Consider the following 15,857-nt stretch of genomic DNA (forward strand, 5'->3'; position numbering starts at 1 on the left):
CTTTATTCCACATGCTAAGCATTTTAAATGATACTAGGTAACCAATTTGTTTTTTTAATAATCTTTTAGGAAGTTATAGAACCATGTGATAAATTTGAAAAAAAAATGGCTTAAGGAACTTAAACTGTGAATTTGAAGCACAGAAAATAGTTTCTGAAACAGTTTGCATAGGAGGAGAGTTATGAATTCATTTCATTGCTACAGAATGAATTGCTACCTGATAGAATGAGGTAGAAATCTTTCTCATCAAATCCTGAGTTTATTTTATCCTTGCCCCTCACCCTCATCAAACATTTGCCACTCCTTCTAACTGGTGATTCTACAATATACTTCATGGAAATCTCTGTATCTCTTCTCTCATTTTTCCCTTTAGTCTTTAATAATATATATTTTCATTTGTCTCAGAAAAACACTTCTTTATACATGTCCTAGCCCTGTTGCTTCCTGCCCAGTGAGGGCTCTTTATTTCTCTCTGGTTTTCTTAGCAGCTGCATCTTTTCCATCTCCCCTGTTCCCTGTGGTCTTTTTTTAAAAACTTATTTTTATCAGAGTACTCTATGTATGTTGTTTAAAAGGTTGCACGGGGCTAAAAGGCACTCACTTGATTCCCACTCCCATCTTCCTCACCAGGAACAAGCACATCTAATGATTTTTTAGCTATTTTTTTCTAGTATTTACTTTATATTTTTAAATCATCTGAACGTACTGCTTTTCCTTGACTCATTAGTTTTAGTCCTCATCTGTAGGCTTCCTCCTTGGTAGGTGGATTTCTAGTTCTTTTACGCTTCTCATCTTCTCAACAGAGTTACATCATAAATTTTGGTTGAATTCATATTCATCAAATACTTAATCCCTTTAATCAAGGAGTATTTTATAATTACATTTCCTTTTTTGTATACCCTTTCGTTTTTCCTGAAGTTGCCAATTGCCTCATTCTTTAAAAACTTGAAATTGCTGGTGAGTCTGCCAACAGCATCATAGAATGCCTTTCACGTGGCACACTGGCAGATCATTTGGCAGCTCTTTGTTTTTCTTTTTTCTTTATTGGAGACATTCCTCCTAGAGCCATTCAAGTCTGAACAGGTTGCTTTCTCTGCCCATTGCACAGATGTCATACTAGGACTTACCTCTCTCTTGTTTCCTGGGTCCCGTGTCTTTCTCTTATTGTAGTTTCCTCTCTTATTTTGATGAAACACATTCTCCAGAGGTTCCTGAGAAAGGGTGAATGGAAGTAAAATTTTGAGATTTAGTGCATCTGTAAGTGTCTTTATTCTCTCCTCAAACTACATCACCAGTACGCTGGGTACAGCATTCTAGATTCTGTCGTTTTTCCCTCAGTTTTTCAGGCATTGCTCCATTGTCTTCTGGCCTCCACTGTTCCTTTGCAGAGGTCTGATGTCATTACGATTCCTGAGCCTTTATTTATGATCGCTTTTTTTTCTCTGTGGAAGTGTTAGAATCTTCTCTTCATTAGGTGTTCTGAAATTTATATCTGTTGTTAATAAGTGTGATTTTCTTTCTTATTTTTAGCTTTTTCTACCCAGCTTTCTCTTGTATATTGAGAATTGCTTCCTGACTGATGACGCTGCAGTCAAAGATGAAGCTCTGGCCATTTTGGCCAAACTCATTCTGAACAAAGCAGCACCTCCCACCACTGGCTCCATGGCGATTGAGAAGTACCCTCTGCTTTTCTCAGAACAGACAGTGGGGTAAGTTCTAAGTCTTTATTCCCTGTATTCTTGGTAGGATTACCCATTTAAAAATAATGCATTCAGAATACTGTAAAAACTGAAGATCTACATGTATCAACTGGAAAGATGTCCGTGATACATTGTTATGTGAAAAAAGCAAGTTGTAGGACTTCCCTGGTGGCGCAGTGGTTAAGAATCCGCTTGCCAATGCAGGGGACACGGGTTCGAGCCCTGGTCCGGGAAGATCCCACGTGCCGCAGAACAACTAAGCCCGTGCACCACAACTACTGAGCCTGCTCTCTAGAGCCCGCAAGCTACAACTACTGAGCCTGCGAGCCACAACTACTGAAGCCCGCATGCCTAGAGCCCATGCTCTGCAACAAGAGAAGCCTGCGCACCGCAACAAAGAGTAGCCCCCACTTGCTGCAGCTAGAGAAAGCCCACGCACGGCAACAAAGACCCAATGCAGCCAAAAATAGATAGATAAATTTAAAAAAATAAATAAACCAAGTTGTAGAAGAGCACATGATCCCCTTTTGCAAAGTTAAAACCAAAAGTATATGTAAGCATAGGAACACATGTGAAAGGATACAGAAACAGGTTATTTAACTTCAAGAGGATGGTAAGTGAAAGAAAGAGGTCACTATTAATTTTCTTAACCTTTTATTTTAAAACAATTGTATATTCACGTGTGGTTATAAGAAATAGGACAGAGAGTTTCCATATACCTTTCACTTAATTTCCCCCAGTGGCAACATCTTATTTGGTTTGGCCAAAAAGTTCGTTTGGGTTTTTCTGCACGATGTTATGGAAAAACCCAAATGAACTTTTTGGCTAACCCAATACAAAAGCTTACTGCAGTATCACAACCAGAAAATTGACATTGGTACAATCCACCAACCTTATTCAGATTTACCAGTTTTACATCACTCATCTCTGTGTTTGTATGTATATGGATATATAGTTCTGTGCAATTTTATCTCATGTCTATTCACAACCACCACCAAAGTCAAGATACAGAGCTATACCATCACTGCAAGGATCTCTCGTGCTACTTTTTAATAGCCACACTCACCCTGCCACTCCCCACTCCATCCCTAACTCCTGGCAACCACTAATCTTATTCTCCATTTATACAATTTTGTCATTTCAAGAATATTATATAAATTATGCAGTACAGCTTTTGAGATTGGCTTTTTCACTCAACACAATTCCCTTGAGACCCATGTAAGTTGTTGTGTGCGTCAGTAATCCATTCCTTTTTATGTTGAGCATCTTGGTGTGCTATTCCTGAGTAGTATTCCATGGTAATGGATGTAGCAGTCTGTTTAAACATTCATTTGTTAGAAGGAATAACTAGTTCATTCCTAGTTTTTGGCTATTATGAATAAAGCTGTTATAAACATTCATGTACACAGCTTTCCATTTCTCTGAGATAAATGCCCCAAAGTGGACTTACTGGGTTATAGGATAAGGGCATGTTCAGTTTTAGGGTTTTTGTTTTTGTTTCTCAGTTTTTTGTTGTTGTTGTTGTAGTTTTGTTTGTTGCTTCGTTTTATTTTTCATGTTCAGTTTTATAAGAAACTGCCAAATGGTTTTCCAGAGTGACTGTGCCATTTTACGTTCCCAGCAGCAGTATGAGTGATCCAGTTTCTCTGCATTCTCACCAGCATTTGTTATTTTCACTGTTTTTTGTTTTTGCCGGTCTGATAGGATATAGTGATATCTATCTCACTGTGGTTTTAATTTGCATTTCCCTAAGGGCTAAGGATGTTGAACATCTTTTCATGTGCTTATTTGCCATCTGCATATCGTCTTTAGTGAAATATCTGTTCATTTCCTTGGCCCATTTTCTAATTTGATTGTTTCTTTGCTGTTGAGTTTTGAGAGTGCTTTATATATTCTTATACAAGTCCTTTTGTCTGCTTCGTGATGGTGCAAATATTTTCTCCCAGTCTGTAGCTTGTCTTCCTTTGCTTAACAAGATTTTTCACTGATAAGAGTTTTTTTGTTTGTTTGTTTGTTTTAATATTTATTTATTTGGTTGCTCCAGGTCTTAGTTGCAGCAGATGGGCTCCTTAGTTGAGGCTCTCCAGCTCCTTAGTTGCAGCACTTGGGCTCCTTAGTTGTGGCATGCGAACTCTTAGTTGCCACATGCTTGTGGGATCTAGTTCCCTGACTAGGGATTGAACCCGGGCCCCCTGAATTGGGAGCTCAGAGTCTTATCTGCTGAGCCACCAGGGAAGTCCCACTGATCAGAGTTTTAAATTTTGATGAGGTCCAATGTATCAACTTTTCCTTTTATGGATAATGCTTTTGATGTCAAGTCTAAGAACTATTTGCCTAACTATAGGTCCCAAGTATTTTCTCCTATTTTTTGAAGTTTTATCATTTTATGTTTTACATTTAAGTCCATGATCCATTTTGAGTTAATTTTTATATAAGGTGTGAAGTTTAGGTCAAGTTTCCTTTTTTGCCTCTGAATGTCCACTGCTCTGGCAACATTTGTTGAAAAGGCTGTTCTTCCTCACTGAACTGCTTTTGCTTTTGTGTCAAAAATCAGCTGGGCATAAATGTGTGGGACTGTTTCTGGCTCTCTATTCTGTTTCATTGATCTATGTGTCTGTCCTCCTCTAACGCCACAATCTTGTTACTATAGCATAAAACAAATCTGGAAATCTTAAAAAAAAATCCTTTCACTGTATTCTTCTTTTTCAAGATTGTTTCATTTATTCCTGGTCCTCTGCCCTTTTGTATAAATTTTAGAAGAAACTTGTCTATGTCTACAAAAAAAAAAAAACCTTGCTGGGATTTTGTTTTGAATTGCATTAAATCTGTAGGTCAATTTGGGGAGAATTGACAACTCCCAAAGAGACACAACACTGTTACCTTTGCTTATGACAAGAGGATGGTAAAGAGAAGAAAGAAGTGACTATTAGCTTTTAGATTATAAACCTTTGCATTGTTTGAATTGTTAAAAGGTCTATGGATTACTTTCTCAATTTCATTAAAAACAGTACATACTCTTTGGAAGTCGAAACAAAGTTTATATAAATATTTGAGAGGATTCTGCTTACTGTTTTTCAAATAGTTGGGTGGGTGTGCCTCTAGAAATTATAGATCAGGAAACCAGTTCCCTTATCATTCCTAATAAATGGAAGCATATTAACTTAAGGCGAGTGCCACAGGTTCTGTGTTTCTTTCTCTAAGAAAACTTCCATCACCCCGTAGAATAAGACGTGAATGGTCACCTGTGTCTGAAGATTCCTGATCACACTCCATCCACTCATCTCACAGATATATTGTGAGAATAAAAAGATATAATAGGGGCTTCCCTGGTGGCACAGTGGTTGAGAGTCTGCCTGCCAGTGCAGGGGACGCGGGTTCGAGTCCTGGTCTGGGAGGATCCCACGTGCCGCGGAGCAACTGGGCCCGTGAGCCACAACTAGTGCCTGCGCATCTGGAGCCTGTGCTCCGAAACAAGAGAGGCCGTGATAATGAGAGGCCCGCGCACCGCGATAATGAGAGGCCCACGCACCACGATGAAGAGTGGCCCCCGCTTGCCGCCACCGGGGAGGGCCCTCGCACAGAAACGAAGACCAAACACAGCCAAAAATAAATAAATAAATTAAAAAAAAAAAAAGGGATAATAGATGTGAAAAGACTCTTGAGAAGATAAATTTATTCTGTCATTTGACAGATATTTATTGTATCAGACACTGTTCTAGGCACTGGGATATAATAATGAAAAAGAAAAAGGTTTCTTCTTTGGGGGAGATGACAGTCTTGGGGGGACAGGCATGTGAGGCAGATAAACAAACAAGTTAATTTTAGATAGTGATAAAAAGAAAAATAAAACAGGGCTTTGAGACAGAGTAGATAGAGAGGCAGCACTACTCCTGTCTAGAAAGGGGACCTTTGGTCCGATTGTATGGTAGAAGGATCCAACCTGGCAAAGAAAGGCTGGGTGAAAGGCTTTCCAGGCAGAGGGAAGCGTTCCTGCAAAGGCTCTGGGATGGGAATAAGCCCAGTATGTTTGAGGAACAAAAGGAAAACCTGTGTGGATAAAGAGCATTGAGTAAGGAGGAGAGTGGAATGAGAGGAAGTGAGTGAAGGAGGAGAGGGTCAGATCACCCAAGGCCTTACAGGATGAGGTGAGTATGGATTTTATTGGAGGAGCTCATTGGCAGGTGTGACGAAGCAGGGGAATGACATGGCAACTAATGACTCATCTCTATAAAGTATCTCAATATTTTATTTGTAAGATTTTTGCCAATTATTGAGTCGTGGTTAATACTAGAAAGACAGTATATCAAGGTATAGTGACTTTTAGAAATTACCAGTAAAATTAACTTAGTTATCTCTCATAATTTCCAAGCATTCAGTATCCTGATAAGTATGAAACAAAAGAGAATGCAACTTTTTTGGTTAACTTTAATGATAAAAAGTTATAGGAATAAAAACCTGATATTCTACTTCTATTCCATAATAAGTTAACCAAACTGGACATGGAGAATTAATTATAAAAACAGATCAATTTACTTATTGTTTCTATGACTTTTCTTGCCACTGGATTTCTGTCTTTTAAATAGGACTGAGGTACACTTCATTGGCAAAAATAGAGGCAAACAAGAATACTGCCAAAGTTAACAGATACCTAAAACTGAATGTCATATTAGAAAATAGTGTTGAGTAACCACTTATCAGATTAAAGCCTCAGAGAAAGTTACTTCTTGCTTGCTTTTTTTTTGGCCGCATGGCATGCGGGATCTTAGTTCCCCAATCAGGGATCGAACCCGTGCTCCCTACAATGGAAGAGTGGAGTCTTAACCACTGGACCGCCAGGGAAGTCCAAAAGTTACTTCTAAGTCATAATCATTTTAGCAACATTTGTCAAATTCACTGTGTTTCCTTTGCAACATCATTCTACACATTTGTGAAGCAGTAAAATTCATGTCAGAAAGGAAAGGGGGGATGGAGGAAGTCAGTTCATGCCAATAAATTACCTCTCCAGTTCTTAAACACATGTCCATCAGCACAAAATTCAGAAATAATACCTAAAACTGGAAGAGAGTTGCTTAAGTTATGAAGCAAATTAAAATAGAAAATAGAAGAAAGTAGAACCAATGGGGTTGAAAAAGTCTGTCACTGAAAAATCAGTAATGAGTCACTTTAGTTATTTGTATTCAACTGTCACCACCAGTTTCTTCCTTCCCGCTAATGCTCCATGCATGGAAAGGAACCAATTTTATTTCAAACTTCAGAGGGCAAGAGCGATTATATCCTCTCTTATTTTAAATATTTGTTTATGTTTTCTTCCTTTAGATCCAATATAAGGCAGAAGAAGACCAGATCCAAGGGAGGAAAGGAACAGATCTCAGTATTAGATCATCTTTTATCTATAATTCAGTTACCCCCAAATAAAGAGACTACTTACCTTTCATGGTCTTGGGCGGCCCTTGTCGTGTTACCTCATATTAGGTGAGAAAATCAACTGTGTTTGATTGTGAAAGGTGTTTTAGCAAGCTGATGAAAACATTTATTAGCCATTTTTTGTCATTTCATGAAAAAGCCATTGAATGCTAGTTTGAGCATTTCCCTTTTTCTCCCCACTTCTTGGACAGACCCCTGGAGAAAGAGAAGGTGATACCCCTAGTCACCTGCTTCATAGAGTCACTCTTCATGACTGTTGACAGAGGGAGCTTTGGAAAAGGTCAGTTACAATCACCATTTGTTCTCTTGTCTGTCTTTTCTGGCACACCCAGAGTAACTGTAAACACATGGATACCAGAGAATAGTACTGCCGTTGTGTTCTGGCAGAACCCCCGTATGTAAATAGGGAAAAAAGAGGCTGAGATGGAGGCGTTACCCTTGTACCTCATAATGTGGTGACAAAGTCAGGACAGCTTGAACATTTGCTGAGTCCAAAGGTGAAGTAGTAGAAGGCTGCCATGGTCAAAGAAATCAGACTCAACTTTGAGTCCCAGCTTGTGTCTTGTTCCTGTCTTCCACGCCCAGTCTAGCCCTGGTATACACTTGTGCTCCAGGCATTTGCTTACCTAGAGCAAGACACTTTCTTGTATGTCCCTCTGGCTACCATTGCACATGTGTCCCTTCTGCCTGGAGTCCTTTCTAGGTTTTTCATCATTTGTTGAACTCGTACTTAGCTTTCAAAACTCAGCTCAGGGCTTCCCTGGTGGTGCAGTGGTTAAGAATCTGCCTGCCAATGCAGGGGACACGGGTTTGAGCCCTGGTCCAGGAAGATCCCACGTGCCGCGGAGCAACTAAGCCCGTGCATCACAACTACTGAGCCTGTGCTCTAGAGCCCACGTGCCACAACTACTGAAGCCCGCATACCTAGAGCCCGTGCTCTGCAACAAGAGAAGCCATCGCAATGAGAAGCCCGCGCACGACAACAGAGAGTAGCCCCCTCTCGCTGCAACTAGAGAAAGCCCGCGCGCAGCAACAAAGACCCAACACAGCCAAAAATAAATAAATAAAATTAAAAAAAAAAACTCAGCTCAGACACAGTACCTCTAGAAAGGTCTTCATGACTCATCCAGGCAGAATTAGACTGCCCTGCCCCAAACACCATTTCCTATTGTATACTTGTCCATCTCCCCCAACTAGCTGAGAACAGCAATTTAAAGGTAGGTATTTTGATCAAAATAAGATTAATAAAAAAAATTTTGCTACAAAAATAAACAAATAATAGTAGGTATTTTGTTTTATTCTAGCATGGTATTTTTTTTCCTAACACGTTTATAGTAGTCATTCATTTAAATATTAATTGCTAGGTTCTGTGTTAGATACTAAGCAGACATGTTAGAGAATAAAGTAGACCTGCTCCATTTCCAGTGCTCAGTAGCCACATGTGGCTAGTGGCTACCTAATTGGATTGTGAGTACATTTGGCAGAAGTATAGAGCCTTTCTACCACTGCAGAAAGGAAGTTCTGTTGGATAGCCCTTTTCTAACTAGAGCAGGTGCTGGCAAAATATTTGTGTAAAGGACAATACAGTAAATATTTTAGCTTTTGTGGGCCACATTCAGTCTTCAGTCTTTGTGGCATATTCTGTTTGTTTGTTTGTTGTTTTAAACAACCCTTTAAAAATGTGAAAAGCATTCTTAGTTTGCCGACCATATAAAAACAGACTACCCGCAAGATCTGACTTGTGGGCCATAGTTTGCCAACCTCTGGTCTAGGATTAAATGATTATCTAGTTAATATAAATCGAGTCAATTATAGGTAGTAGCCATTGGATATGTGATTTCTTATAAATTGGAATCATAAAATCAACAAGAGTTTTACACAAAGATAATTTCTTAGCTTCTGAAAAGTCTAAGTCTATTCTCAAAAGTTCTAATTTTGATAATACCAGTTGGTAGAACCATTGAATTTTCTCCTCATCTCAGTTGAAGGGAACATACATTTTTATTCTCTATTTCTGAATATATTTTTCTCTTAAGAAAGTTAAAATATAAGACTTGGAACCTCTTTTCAGTTCCTTTCTGTTATATTCTGACATTTGACAGATAATCCTTTAGAAGGCACAGATTCACTTTAAGAACTCTGTATAAATACCAAGTGGTAGATAAAATGAGATGTCTATAGTTATTGTGTCAAAGAAATAATGTGGTTTCTCCTGTTTTTCTGCCTTAAGGAAACTTATTTGTTCTTTGTCAAGCTGTAAATACTCTGCTAAGTTTGGAAGAATCTTCTGAACTTCTTCATCTGGTTTCTGTGGAACGTGTGAAGAATTTAGTATTGTGAGTAAACATATCTTACATTCAGCTTAATAATGAATGAAATATAAAGGCTTCTGTGTTGGCAAAATCTTGGATCTATTTTTTACCTGAGTTGTATTCCCGTAGGAAATTTATTATTGATTTAAATCCTCCAGTTAAAATAAGAACATTTTTGGATACAGTCTTTAAATACAGATTCATCTTTGTGAAAGGGTATTTTACTGTGTATGTAAATTAGTGCTGCAGAGTGAAGTGGGTGTATAATGCTGGTCACATGACATTGCACCGTGGCTCCAACATACACATTTCTGCTTCTTTCACAGTGTTTCTCAGCTTGACACACTTAGCTCTTCAGAAAACTTTCCTGTGGTCCTTTTACTACATACCAAAACAATCCAGTTTTTGGTTTTTTTAAGTTTATTTTGGTTTGGGTCATAGCACAGGGCCGTTACTGGGAGCCATTCATTGCTCGGCATAGCACCCTTTCTAAAGGTCAGGCGTTTTAAAAATCTTGTAAAGTAGTTTGCTTCTGTTTCTGGAGTCTAGTCCGTTTTATTTACATGCTTTTAACAACAGATTTGCTCATTTACTTCATTCAATAAGTATTCATTGCTTTTCTCATGTACCAGGCCCTATTCTTGGCACTGGGAGACACAGTAAATGAAACACACAATTCCCTGCCTTCATGGAGCTAACACACTAGCAAGAAGATATACTAAACAAAATAAACAAGTAAAACATATGGCATGTTAGACAGTAGTAAAGTCGGGACAGGGAGAGTCTGGAGGCTGGGGACAAATAGCAGTTTAACTAGGGAAGGCCTCACCAAGGAGACATTTGAGCAGAAACCCAGAAGCAGCAAGGGAGTAAGCCCTGAGGATGGGATATCTGGGACCTGGGGCACTCTGTCCCAAACCCAGGGAAGATGTGAGTGCCGAGGCTCTGTGTGGGTGCCTTGCTTGAGCAGCAAGGAACTATTGTAGCTGAGTGGAGTGAGGAGAGGGTAGTAGGAGAGGAGGATATGGGGGGCGTGGTGGCAGGCAGTGTTTGACCTTTGGCCATTGTAGGGCCTTGGCTTTTACTGCGAGTGAAAGGGGAAGCCACAGGAGGTGTTTTTGGCAGGAGAGTGACGTAGGCCAAAGTAGGATCACTCAAGCTGCTATATCCAGAAGAGACTGAAGGAGGATAAAGGAGACCAGTTAGGAGACTTAGCGCAGTAATTCAGAATCTCTGTACATTCCCCAGTCTGGGCAAGGCTACTGTCTCTCTATTGTTAATTGAATTGCTTTAAATTTTTTTAAGGAGGAGTTTTTCTTTGTTGTCATCCTACTTACCATATTCCGTATGTGTTCCCTTTTTTTTTTTTAAATCATTCTGTTTAAACTTCTCACACTGTATTCTTTGGTGGGAACAATTTAAGGCATCTTTGGAGGTTTTGAAACAGAAAAGTACGCATAACAGAGTGGGATTTGTCTGTCCCCTGTGGAAGGCCAGCTGGCCTCCCGGGCAGGTGCTTTTAACCTAGGAGGCCCAGAAACCTCTAATAGGAGCGAATCGGCTTGGAGGGTGGCCGTGCAAGTTTTCATTTGTGAAAGTTGTAGATGGAGGCCTCTGTGCTGGGTGCTGCGCTAGCTACTGGTTACGCCAGAGGTTTCACAGCCAAGACAACCTGGATTTGAACCTTGTCTTCATCACTTACTAGCTAGATAGCCTTGAGTAAGTTAGTTAATCTCAACTCTATTCTCTCTCAAAAGGGAGTAGCAGTACTTCCCTCGTGGAGGTTGAATTAGACTGTGCGTGCAGTAATAACAATACACAAATTGCATTTATTGTATTATTACGTGCCGGTCACTCTTGTGAGTACTTTCGGTACATTATTATTGTAATCCTCACAACGACTCCCTGAGGTATAGGTGCTGTTAACGTTGTAGAAGGGGGAACGCGAGTTCTTAAATAAATCCAGGACCCCAGCTGCCCAGCACCCGCTGCCACCCTGGTCTCGACCTCCATCTCTCATCTGGATGACTGCAGTAGCCTCCTAACGAGTTTCCTTGCCTCCATCCTCGCCCTGCTGCTGTCTGTTTTGTACCCAACAACAAGGATGATTCTTTTCCGTGAAAGAGAACATGTCACTCTTTTGCCAACAACCCTCCGAAATAGTGATTTTCAACCAGGGGCCATTCTGGAGACGTTTTTGGTCATCACAGCTGGGGGCTGCTACTGGAGTGTGGTGGGTAAGGAGCGCCCTGCTGTGCACTGGACAGCCTCCCCACAAAGAGTCCCCTGGCCCGCGTGAGCAGAGCCACTGCTGAGAAACCCTGCTCTCGTGGTACCCAGCCTACTCGGGGTAAAACCCGCAGTCCTCATCATGTTCCTCAGGGCTCCGTGTAATCTAGGCCCTGGCCTCTGACCTCATCCCCAGCCACTCCTCCTTGTTCACTCAGTTCCAGCTGGACCGGTCTCCTTGATTCTCTTCACATAGGCAAGCACACCTGTCTGGGACTTGGCATCGCCGCTCCCTCTGCCAGGAATGCTCTTCTTCCAGGTGCCTTTTGGCTCACTTCTTGACTTCCTTCAGTCTCTGCCTTCCGTGACCACCCCCATGTCAAACAGCACTCCTCTTCACCCCCTCGCCCTCTCCCCCTCTCCCCCCCTCACCAGTCTCTCAGTCCAGCCTCCTTTTCCTGATTCACTTTTCTCCATTGACCTCGTCACTGTCATACTTATTATTTATTGTTTATTTGTGGGTGACCTTCCCCTATTAGAATATAAGCTCCAGGAGGATAGGGACTTTTTCCTTGGTTTCCTGCTCTAGCCAGTATCTAGAAAAGTCACTGGCACATGGTAGATACTCAGTAAATATTTGCTGGAGGACAGCACGTAGTGGTTAAGTGGCTTGTCCAGGGTTACATGGATGATGACGATGATGGGCTGGCTTCAAGCCTGGGCTTCCCTACCCCGGAGCTGACGTGCCGGCCCCCTGCTCCGTACTGCTTCCCTCATAGCTCACTACCCGGCACATGGAAAACACTCAGTGAATATTATATATCCCCCCTATGTCACTGTCACTTGTGAGTATGTGGATTGAAAAGACAGCATTTGACTTCAGTCAAGATACCATATTATAATCCTGCCTCTGCCTCTGGCTGTGTGTCTGTCCTTGAGTGTGTGTCTCACTGTTGCTGGACCTCAGATTCTTCATGTCTCAAGTGATGCTAAATGTCCACGTAAAACTTTCACCTGTTCCCTCTTACGTTTCCTTCATCAGTGATAATTTTCTGTGGTTTCTAGTATAGCCTAAGTTCTCTATGGTGTATGGTACAGTTGGGGTCTAATAAATATCTCGTTGCAGAGCGTTTCCTTTGGAGCCGTCTGTGTTGCTGTTGGCTGATCTCTATTATCAGAGATTATCCTTATGTGGCTGCAGGGGGCCACTTTCAGAGGAAGCTTTAATGGAATTATTTCCCAAGTTACGAGCAAACATTTCAACTGGCATATCCAAGGTACTACGGTTTTGTGGTGTGCTCTCTGCCTCTCATCTTTTGTTTTCTATACGTGTATTGCCAGTGGTTGTCAGAGCTCCTTAATCAGAAAATGCTGCTTTGGGGTGGTTTCTATTTAAAGCAGTGATTCCTAAACACTGACCTACAAACTGCTGGCAGCAGGATTAATTGGGGCGCTTACTAAAAATATAAATTCTGGGTCCCCACACCCCCAAATTCTGATTCTGCAGGCATAGGGTGGAAGTGACGTATCTGCATGATTTTTCAAAGCTCTGTAGGTGATTCTACTGCTCATTCAGGTGTATAGAAATACCTGAACATGTTATTTAGAAATAAAAATCATTAATTTCAGTGGAATTGTAAGCTTAATCAGATTCTTTGCGCTTATTTACAGAGATGCTTATAGTGTCAGAGTTCAAAGAAGCAACACGGTTTTATGAGCAACCTTATCTTCTCAGTCTAGTCTGGTCATTAATTGTTCCAAGTACCATTTGAATAAGGTGTTGGTTGGTGTTGAACATGAAATAAGGAATAGAATAAACATGTATTACTCTGACAAGTGGTATATCTTTCATAATTCCATGAAACTTAGGTCTCACTGACTCTTAGTCAGTTTCTTATGTTTAAATGTTGGAGTTTGAAACATGCCTTTTAATTTCTCTAGATTCGGCTTTTGACAATAAGGATCCTAAGCCACTTTGAGGTTCGGCTTCCGGAATTAATGGAGGTATTTTAACTGTTCATTTTGGGTAACTTTTAAAAAATGTAACTTGACATATTGTTTTCCAAAATGATAATTTTGCAGAAAATTCAAATACCGTGTAATTAACTATCACAAAGTTTGAAAACAGTTTTTTGCAATTCTTATTCCCATCCCCGCATAAAGGCCACCACTGAAAATCCACAGTTAGTTGGTGACTATTCTTTCAGACTTTTTGTATATATACACATAATTTAAACAAATGGTGTCATGCAAGTTTTTCCATATCCGTACCTCTAGCCCTACCTCATTTCTTTTGAAGTTTGAATAGTGCCCCACAGTTTAAAATATTGTATTTAACCAGTTCCCTCTTGATGGATGCTTAGGTGGGTTGTTGGTAGTTTTTCAGCATTTCTAATAATACTGCCGTGAACATCCTTACACAGACATCTTTGTTCAGGGAAACATTTCAATAACGCAAATGACTACTTCCAGAAGTAGAAATTACTTCTACTTAGAAGTAGAATTGTACAGTGAAAGTATATATACATTTTCTTTATTTCAACAAATATTGCCAATCAACTTGAGTGATTTTGAGAATTACTTTCCTGTTTTTTACTTGTCATGTCTATGCTAGACACTAAACCTAAATTATCTACCAAAAAGTAAATGATGTGAGGAAGAATGAATCATTTACTCAAAAAATGTGTTACTTATTTAATTTAAAACATTAATATATGCCAGTTTTTCTTTTTTAGATTTCTGTTCACATTTAATGTTCTTTTTGGAAAATCAAAATACTGACCTGCCTCCTGGTTTCCTCTGGTTGTTCAGGATGATGGGCTCTCAGAGCGTCAGTCTGTCTTCGCTATATTACGCCAGGCAGAACTTGTGCCAGCAACTGTGAATGATTACAGAGAGAAGCTTCTTCATTTGAGAAAACTAAGACATGATGTGGTACAGACTGCAGTCCCTGATGGGCCATTACAGGAGGTAAAAACAGTGTTCTTTGGGGTTTTTTTTAACTCAGTTTATACTTTAAGATCTGTTTAGCTGGCATTTGAAAAAAAAGAAGCATACTAAATAGTCACCAAAAAAGAAAAATGAGAGAGAGAGAATTTTTAAAAGCAAGAATTATAAAAAAAGAATTTAAAACTAAGTAAATACCCAGTTCTGTTCAATGCTTTGAGTTAAATGACTCTGCAGCCTTTTCAACAGTAGAAATAATTTACTATCCTCCCTTCTCCTGAGTATGTGTGTAGTATGTGAGGGTAGGTAGTAGGTGGCAGCAGGAGGAACAAGGTCAAGTTGACAGCCTGATACTCTTCTCCAGATTTGTTCACTGCTGCAGGACGTCAGCCCTCTACCTTTTGTATCAGGGATTTTCCGTCCATGACCCTTGAGGATACATCACTATCCCTTTGGGAAGAAGGCCCAGTGGAGGCATTCCCCTCTTAAGCAGAGCAGTTCTGTTCTTAACCTCTTCTGTATATTAGCGTCCTGTGTTATGTTTCATTTGGAAAAGGGCTCTGCTGCTAAAGTAGACACAAGCACCCCACCCCCAAATAATAATAGAACTACCGCTTTACATGATGTTTCCTGAGCGCACGGGGATGCGAGTAACAGTGACTGTCATTCCAAAAGGCGACTGTGAAAACTTCAGACCCTCTGAATTGAACTCTTTTAATGCCTAGTTTTGAGAACTCACACATCTGCTTATAAAGCCTCAGCTGCCATTCACATAGTGCTTTGCTGGGTTCTTTAGCACCTGTGCTTTACTGATTACCGTTCAAGTTTTGTCTTGTCAGGTGATGGCAGTATTTGTTAGGAGTGAATTTAATCATGAGTCAAATCTGTTTATTCAAATATATCCTTTATTCGTGAACATCTGGAGTGAGTTTGACTACTATGTTTGCTTAAGTGATTCTTCTCTATTAAATAGCGAGTGACATTTTGGGGAGAGGAGGAAAATTACTGTACCTGAATTTTGGATTGGCACCTGCAAGTTTTTTCTTAAAGCAGAAGCTTCTTTCCAAACCTCAGGTTGTCCGAGTCAGGATCGTTGCATTTTGGTGCTGATCTAAACTAATTTCCTATGCTTGCAGATGCCACTTCGTTATCTGTTAGGCATGTTATATGTTAACTTCAGTGCTCTCTGGGATCCTGTTATTGAACTCATAAGGTAAGCCTGGGTGAAATGGATGAAGCTGTTGTG

The 15,857-nt window shown here is 40.2% G+C and overlaps 1 protein-coding gene across 1 annotated transcript in view; it reads left to right on the plus strand.

Annotated features, from left to right (window-relative positions):
• The window catches only part of UTP20 (UTP20 small subunit processome component), a 93,174-nt gene that overhangs the window by 12,207 nt on the left and 65,110 nt on the right, over nucleotides 1–15,857 (plus strand). The window contains exons 12-19 of the mRNA XM_082349691.1: nucleotides 1,531–1,709; nucleotides 7,017–7,172; nucleotides 7,316–7,404; nucleotides 9,355–9,460; nucleotides 12,792–12,942; nucleotides 13,607–13,669; nucleotides 14,477–14,635; nucleotides 15,748–15,824. Coding sequence (XP_082205817.1) covers nucleotides 1,531–1,709; nucleotides 7,017–7,172; nucleotides 7,316–7,404; nucleotides 9,355–9,460; nucleotides 12,792–12,942; nucleotides 13,607–13,669; nucleotides 14,477–14,635; nucleotides 15,748–15,824 — 980 coding nt within the window. The remainder of the gene's footprint in view (nucleotides 1–1,530; nucleotides 1,710–7,016; nucleotides 7,173–7,315; nucleotides 7,405–9,354; nucleotides 9,461–12,791; nucleotides 12,943–13,606; nucleotides 13,670–14,476; nucleotides 14,636–15,747; nucleotides 15,825–15,857) is intronic.

The sequence above is a fragment of the Balaenoptera borealis genome, assembly GCF_965194805.1.
Source record: "Balaenoptera borealis genome assembly, chromosome: 13".
Classification (NCBI taxonomy): domain Eukaryota; kingdom Metazoa; phylum Chordata; class Mammalia; order Artiodactyla; family Balaenopteridae; genus Balaenoptera; species Balaenoptera borealis.